The following is an 8,107-nucleotide window of genomic DNA, read 5'->3' on the forward strand; positions in this document are numbered from 1 at the left end:
TTAGAACAGCCACCAGACCAGCTCTCTTGTGTCGCGTGATGCACCACTTTTGATACGCAGCAGAATTTTGAAGCCAATGAACCCTTTCCATTTGGCTTGGCGATTGATGGTCTGTTCAATCGTTAAGTTGATTGCAATTCTTGCTTCAGTGACTGCGGATCTGCACACACTAAATCCTTTATTCCTTAATTACTCCTATGCACCAAGGTGTGAGTTATTCAGGTTGGGCGGTGTCAGAATATATAGGAAGTAAGATATCTGGCGTAGTTTTGGGGGCCCATGCTGAAGAGAAGTTGACAAATCTTTTCAAGGCACGCTATGTGAAAGTTTAAATCATTGTCTTTGTTGCAGGCCATTCCATATAAAATCCATGTACATCATTCAAAAAAAAAAAAACGGACTGGTTTTACCCAGTTTACCGTGACAGACATTTCTTTGAATAGAAAATACTTCTCAGAGAGTTCCTCCAAGAATGTAATATTTGTATCTCTGCTTGGAGTGTAATGGGTTTGAATCCCAGCCGAATATGCCTTCAGAAATTGATAATTTAGCAACTGCGGTTTTTATGCTCAAAGGGAATATAATATATTATGTGCTCGACGATGTAAAGTGTAAATCAAACTTTTGAGGATGTAATTATAAGAATTATTATTTTTTTTAATCCAAGAAAACCCATTGTATATCATTTACATGGCGTACATCGATCATTTTAAAGAGAATAGCTCAGTATTTCTCCGTCTACCTTGAAATCAAAACCAGATGATCAAAGCTCTTAACTAACATCAACGTTTTGATTAACCTGAAACAAAATAAATGGGTCCGCTTATCTCTGAAGTTGACATCAGAGGTTTGATCAGCGGATTGGCAGAAAACGCTACTTCAGAGGTTTGATCAACCGGCCGTTAATATGTAGATTTAATCAAAAGACTCGCTTTTTAAAATATGAATTTCAATTTTCACCATCATAGTATCGCGACGTTTAACCTTTCTGAGGCGGTTGATCACATATTACAATTTATTTCAAATGCCTGCTGTTAGTCCATGTTGAAATGTTGAAAATGGAATTAAATAAATAAGTTAATAAAGTCATTATAATGTACAATGTGCTGGAATTGTTGATTTTTTTTTGTCGTTATATTAGATATTTCATTACTAATGCTACTGGGAGGGATATTTTGTTTATCCGGGGAGGTGACTTGTTTCTGTCTTCTATCCCACATATCCGTTGCCCAACTTGCTTTCTGTCTTTGTCTTGGAATGATATTGCTTGGTTTTGTCCTTGCCCTGACGTGAGTCTTTGACTGGAAGGGAAACAGTCAAATAAATAGCATAGTGATATAGTTTTGGAAGATTATTTTATTGTATTTCCTTGTAAATCATCTCTCTGTTATATGTCGTTATAATTGTCTTTTAAATATGTAATGGCTTTTAATAGTTTGAGTGTATTCCTCTCAGTGGGATCCTGAGCTTGTGTCAAGATGAGAATTTCATGTGATCCCAAACTAAGTACACTGATGGTGTGCTCTTGGAATCTAAATGTTCTCTATTTAAACAATTCCTCTTTGTCTTACTTTGTCTCTTGTGGTTTTAATTGACACACACACACACACACACACACACACACACACACACACACATATATAATATATATATATATATATAATATATATATATATATATATATATATATATATATATTTGACTATCTCATTTTCTTCTCGTTTACTGGCGTTGAAATGACTTAAATGTTTGGCAAGCGTAGCGAAACTCTTAAAAATGGGACGCTGACTCAACGTCGTCATGAGTGGGATTTCATTATAACCCATGTTGTTATTAGTGGGTTGGACTGTAAATGACTGCCATTTCATTGTTATTTTTTTCAATTTCTGTGATTCACATTTAAGACTATAGACTAAACCTCTTTTTTACATTATACATGCTTTATATATATATATATATATATATATATATATATATATATATATATATATATATATATATATAAATATATATATATATATATATATATATATATATATATATATATATATATATATATATATATATATATAATCATACTTACTAAACTAAATGCCTTTTTTATTTTTTTTTTTCATTTTAGCCTGAATACCCGAACTTCAAACATCGACTGGTGAATTTGCAGTCATTGTTAAATTGTCAATGTGGCTTTGTGGTCTTGTGGTATAACACTCGCCTCCGGACTAGTTGGTAACATGTTTCGAGCCCCGCTTTGAATGGGACAACGTTGAGTCCTTGGTAAAGGCTCTTTACGCATATTATCTCACCGTACTCATGTGTAAAATGACTACCTGGCCGTTAATGGTGTTGTCTCCGTCGAAAATTAATTTATACTACCTTTTTACAGATGTCTTGTCTTAAGTGTTGCTTTTGGCTGGGGACCTCTTGTAAAACGCATTGAGCACTTCAGTGGATACGTCTATATAAATGCTATTATTACATCGTGGTTTGTTTATTTTTGTTTTGTTTTGCCATCCAATCAAAATGCGCTTCTAATTCTAGGTGGGGTCGTTTGACCTTCCATGGTCCGCAGGAGTTCACTTTGTCTTCTACTCCCCTATGTTTTCTGAATTGCTTTCTGTCTTTTGGATGGTGTTCCTGACCGTCCATAGTGGGCAGGGAAGTCACTTACTATTACTATGTGGTCATGTGGTATGACACTCGCTTTCGGATCGGAAGGTCCTGGGTTCGAGCCTCGCTCGGCACATAGTTGAGTCCTTGGAAAAGGCTCTTTACTCATATTCTCTCACCGTACTCAGGTGTAAATTGAGTACCTGGCCGTTAACAATGTTGTCTCTGTCGGAAAAAAAATTAATATCGCCTAACAGGCGCCATGTCTCGTTCTATATGTTGCATGTTGCTGTTGGTCAGGCACCCTTTGTAACGCGATTTGAGCACATTGAGTGGATATTGCGCTATATAAAAGCTCAAGTTTTTTTTTTTACTATGCCTTCTATACCTCTATATTTGTTTTTCAACTTGCTTTCTATCTTTGTCTTGGAATGAGATTACTTGGTTTTGTCCTTTCCCTGGGCAGGGTCCATGGCTGGGAGGGAAACAGTCAAATGTATAGTTATAGATTTGGGAGATGATATTTTTTCCGTTGTAAATCATCTCTCTGTTGTGTATTGTTTTATGTGTTGTTTTGAATAGATAATGAAAGCATTTGAGTGTATTCCTCTTAATCGGATCTTGTGCTTATGTCTGGATGAGACCTTGATGTGATCTCAAAGTACACTGTTGGTGTGCACTTGGGATATATACCTATCTGTTCCCTTTTTGAACCTAATCCCCTTTGTCTTACTCGTTCTTGTATGTTTTTAAGTAAATCTTTAAAAATTTGACCATCTCATTTTTCTTCCTTTTAACTTACGCTGAATTCACCTAAATGTGTTGCAAGCACCGTAAAACCCTTAAGAACAGACCAACAAACAAACAAACAAACAAACAGCTTTCTGTCTTTGTCTGGGAATAGGATCACTTGGTTTTGTCCTGGCCCTGAACCATTCCCATTTGCCTTACCCTTTCTCGCGTGCTTTATCGTTTGACTATCCCATTGGGGGGAAAACTGGTACTTCTCATTACATCAAGTTGGTATTGTTTTTAGGAGTTTTACGGTAATTGCAATCCTTATCATTCAAGGTATCCAGAAATGAAGGGATAGTCAAGCAATTTCACATCTACAAATCATAAGCGCTAATGCTTTAATTGAGAAAATGTGAGTCTAGAGTTCAAACAGACAACAAAAGCAATACATTCGATATCTGTCTGCGTATGAATTCATGCCTACATTAGAAAAAGACAAATTCTTGTTTCTGGTTTGAAATAAAGAATATGGATTTTATTTATTTAAAAAATATGGGATATGGTTTATTTCGTAAGCTGTAATAATAGTCATTACAAACAATTCTCCATTCTCTGATGTCATGGCACTAAACCGTAATTAAATGACAGCCTTGTATTATCGACCTAATGACATGCTTTAAATACATTATTTATTTCTCTTATGAATCTGAAAAAATTGAGTATTTACGGGATTTAATCAATTATAACAACGTTGCTTTTGCCATTATATCATTCTATTATTTTATTTTCAATTTTGAAGTATCTAATGTTTATTCATCATCAATCAATTCCGTATCTCAGGTAGAATTTCATGGAAATTGTCAAAGATTTGAAGCATTTTTTTTTTCTTTTGGTATTCACTTTTTTTCAGACGCATAGAAACTTGTGATTCCATTATAACTTTAAAAAGAAGAAATATACAAAAATTTGGTCCCAGTGAAAGAATTAATGATAGATTAATTATAATCCAAAGTAGAGTTGATCAATAGTGTCTTGATGTAAAAATTTATAATGGAATAATTAAGACAAATGTGACCCACAACCTCAAAACGATATTATATCGGGATGGTATACACGAAAAATAATTGAATTTATATTAAAATAAAATAAAAGTGGGTTGATTTTAGGTGTCTTATTGAAGACAATAGACATAGATTTTCACAGTGACAAAAACTGAATTAAAATCTCACTTTTCTTGCCATGTTTACTATAAAATCACTTTCTCGCACCCAGTTCACCTCGATATAATACCGTTTTGAGACGATAGGTTACAAATGAGATTTGATGTAATACTGATGATTTTCCCGATCTATCCCAATTTCTGGTCAAAGAGGTATTCTCCCAGGTTGTAGTTGTCGCCCTTGAATGACTTGAGCCTTTTGACGAAATGGCCCAATTCGTTGATGGCCTTGACCTGCTCCTCCAAGAATTCGTGCTCCAAGAAGTGAGTCAGCTGAAAAACGGGAGAAGAAATTAATTACGTAATTTCCATCTTCTTTCAAAATATAGAGAGGGAGAGAGAGAGAGAGAGAGAGAGAGAGAGAGAGAGAGAGAGAGAGAGAGAGAGAGAGAGAGAGAGAGAGAGAGAGAGAGAGAGAGAACCCCAAACTAAACAATACTTGTTTAGTAAGAACTAGGCGCGGTGATACACACATAATTCAGACACCTCCTTCCACTATGTGGCATGCCCAGTTTTGAGAGACGTGAATTAAATACGTTCACGAATGCACAAGAGCAGATAAAAGGCTGTAAAAGCCTACATAAATCTGGACTTATATCATTATCATTTTCATCATCATAATAACCACAATAGATTATGCAAATTTCAATCCGGTAACATGGTTTGTCGAGAAAAGAACTGCCTGCCAGACTGTTTTATTGAGCTATTTTGATAATATATATATATATATATAAATTGTTTCCAACTGATAAGCTTGATGCGCCCCATGCCAGCAACGTCGACGTATTGCCTTGAGTATTGCTTTTTAAAATTGGAAATGCTCCCTTCCCCCCCCCCCAACCTTACAAATGCAATTATTTGCAAATATTATGTATAATGAAGGGAATGGATCTTTCAACTGAATTCGATCATAGTCAGTCCTAGTTTTATACATATTCCAAAGAAATATTCAATGAAAGCATTTTGTGTACACAGTTAAAGATAATAACTTCCTCTTAATATTAAAGTCAAGATAATCGAAATAAGCGCGCGCACGCACACACACATACACACACCAACACACACATACACACACATACATACACACACACACAAAAGAGGAACACAAAAACAAAAAACAAAACAAAAATAAACAAGATAAAAAGAATTAAACAAACATAACAAAATAAAAAAAAACCTATGAGTTTACGAAAGCTACGGGTGCACTAGTGTAAAATGACGTCACAAAACCAGTCCTAGTGCCAGGCTATAAGTTGGCGAGGGCTAAGAGCTTATCCCACGTGTGTTCTTATACTTATAATTTAATGTGGTTATATTATGTTTGTCGTCTTTCTTACGTCACAATACAAGGCGACGACCACTTGAAGAAAATGAACATTGAACTGTATTCAACAAATGACGCCATTTGATAGTTTGAGCACTATTAACAACAGCTCACTATTCACTTCCTTTTGATGATCGCGTCGTCTTGTAATGTAACGTTATTTATGGGATGTCAGGCTATAAGTTGACCAAACACGATAGTTGTCACCGATTTTGAAAGCATTTTCTTCTGAGTGGCCAATCGGATTGCCCATCGCTAGTAGTAGTAGTAGTAGTAGTAGTAGTAGTAGTAGTAGTAGTAGTAGTAGTAGTAGTAGTAGTAGTAGTAGTAGTAGTAGTAGTAGTAGTAGTAGTAGTAGTAGTAGTAGTAGTGGTAGTAGTAGTAGTAGTAGTAGTAGTAGTAGTAGTAGTAGTAGTATTAGTAGTATTAGTAGTGGTAGTAGTAGTAGTAGCAGTCGTAGTAGTAGTAGTAGTAGTAGTAGTAGTAGTAGTAGTAGTAGTAATAGTAGTAGTAGTAGTAGTAGTAGTAGTAGTAGTAGTAGTAGTAGTAGTAGTAGTAGTAGTAGTAGTAGTAGTACGCGTGCGAACCCCCAAATGTGCTGTACCACTTGGCTCCCGGTCAGTGCAGACAGCAAGAGTTCTGGACACCACAAAATTTGTTTTCATCTGGCTCTTTTCTTTCATCTCCTATAATTCATCAAACGTATTTATTAATAGCATACCTGAGCATCATTAACGTTGTCAGCAGCTTCGTGGATTTTCAGTAACTCGGCATTAACATAGCGCTCCACTGCCAGGGCATCTTCAAAGGCGTAGAGTCCATTTGTCCACTTTGATCTCAAGGGCTGAAAAATATGAATAAACATGCGGCTATGTGGACTTGTGGTATGGCGGATCGGAAAGTCCTGGGTTCGAGCCTCGTTCGGCGCATAGTTGAGTCTTTGGAAAATCCTTTTTACTCACATTCTCTCACCGTACTCAGGTGTAAAATGAGCACCTGGTCGTCAACAGCGTTGCCACTGTCGAAAATATTGTAACATCGCCTAACAGGCGTCATGTCTTGTTCTACATTTTACGTGTTGCTGTTGGTCAGGGATCCTATGTAAAGCGCTTTGAGCACATTTAGTGGATATTGCGCTATATATAAAAAAAGCTGTAAGCTCTAAACACATATGGAATTCTGAAAGAACCAACGTCCCCGAACCAGAGTAATTGTTGTCTTTTTAGGGACTTTTTGGGACTGCTAAAAAAATCAATCAACCACCTATTTTGGTGAAAAAATACATTATTTATGTTGATGCCCGTTTCGCGTCCTAATCCGGGGGTCTCGCATAAAAAATGTAACAATCTTGTGGCAAATTTTCCACAAAAACTAATGAAGGAATAACATTCATATTCTTCCCTCTTATTAACATTGTACCATTTTATGTCATCATAATATGGAGATTTTACGGGTTTATATTATATAGGTTTGTATTAGAACATTACGAAGTTGTAAAAGGTTTGCGAATAAATATTTTCTGACAAGTTGATGTCTAAAAAATTACAATTTGGATTAGCTATACGTTGAAATAGACATGCCCTATAAAAAAAAAGCTCTCTTTGGTGACATAATACACTAGATATCTCTGTGATACATGTAGACATTTTTCGACAATTTCGTGGAATAGATTCTGTGAAATATTTGACACAGTATCCCATACCCCTAGTAAAATGACATAATAAGAAAATGGCAAATTATTTCCGTTTTTCACACTTTCCCGACTACCTATAGATACCCTTTTCGACCGTGTTTTTCGTGCCATTATATATTTTGAAAAGTTTCACTTTGATAACATTATTTCTAAGATAATAAATCATAGTTTCCACCCAAATCTCAGAATCGATCATTTGAAGGATTTTCCTGTTAATTAGAACCAAATCGTTCCTTAAGCAAGGTTGGCTTAATCCATTGTCAATTGAGATATTTTTTTATAGCTTTTATAGAGCGCGATATCCACTAAACGTGCTCAAAGCGCTTTACTTAGGGTCTCTGGCCAACAGCAACACTAGGCTATATTACAATTTTTTTCGGACAGACAACGCTATTAACGGCCAGGTACTCATTTTACACCTGAGTACGATGAGAGAATAAGAGTAAAGAGCCTTTTCCAAGGACTCAGCTATGTGCCGAGCGAGACTCGAACCCAGGACCTTCCGATCCGACAGTGAGTGTCATAC

General features: G+C 35.8%; 1 protein-coding gene across 2 annotated transcripts in view; it reads right to left on the reverse strand.

Annotated features, from left to right (window-relative positions):
• Positions 1-3,845: 3,845 nt before the first annotated feature.
• The window catches only part of LOC144965748 (yolk ferritin-like), a 14,013-nt gene continuing 9,751 nt past the window's right edge, over positions 3,846-8,107 (reverse strand). For both annotated transcript variants that reach the window (XM_078901400.1, XM_078901401.1), the window contains exons 6-7: positions 6,610-6,732; positions 3,846-4,837 (exon numbers count right to left, since the gene is read on the reverse strand). In XM_078901400.1, coding sequence (XP_078757526.1) covers positions 4,694-4,837; positions 6,610-6,732 — 267 coding nt within the window. In that variant the 3' untranslated portion in view covers positions 3,846-4,693. The remainder of the gene's footprint in view (positions 4,838-6,609; positions 6,733-8,107) is intronic.

The sequence above is a fragment of the Berghia stephanieae genome, chromosome 2, assembly GCF_034508935.2.
Source record: "Berghia stephanieae isolate SIO BIC M18660-M18661 chromosome 2, UCSD_Bste_1.3, whole genome shotgun sequence".
In the NCBI taxonomy this organism is placed as follows: domain Eukaryota; kingdom Metazoa; phylum Mollusca; class Gastropoda; order Nudibranchia; family Aeolidiidae; genus Berghia; species Berghia stephanieae.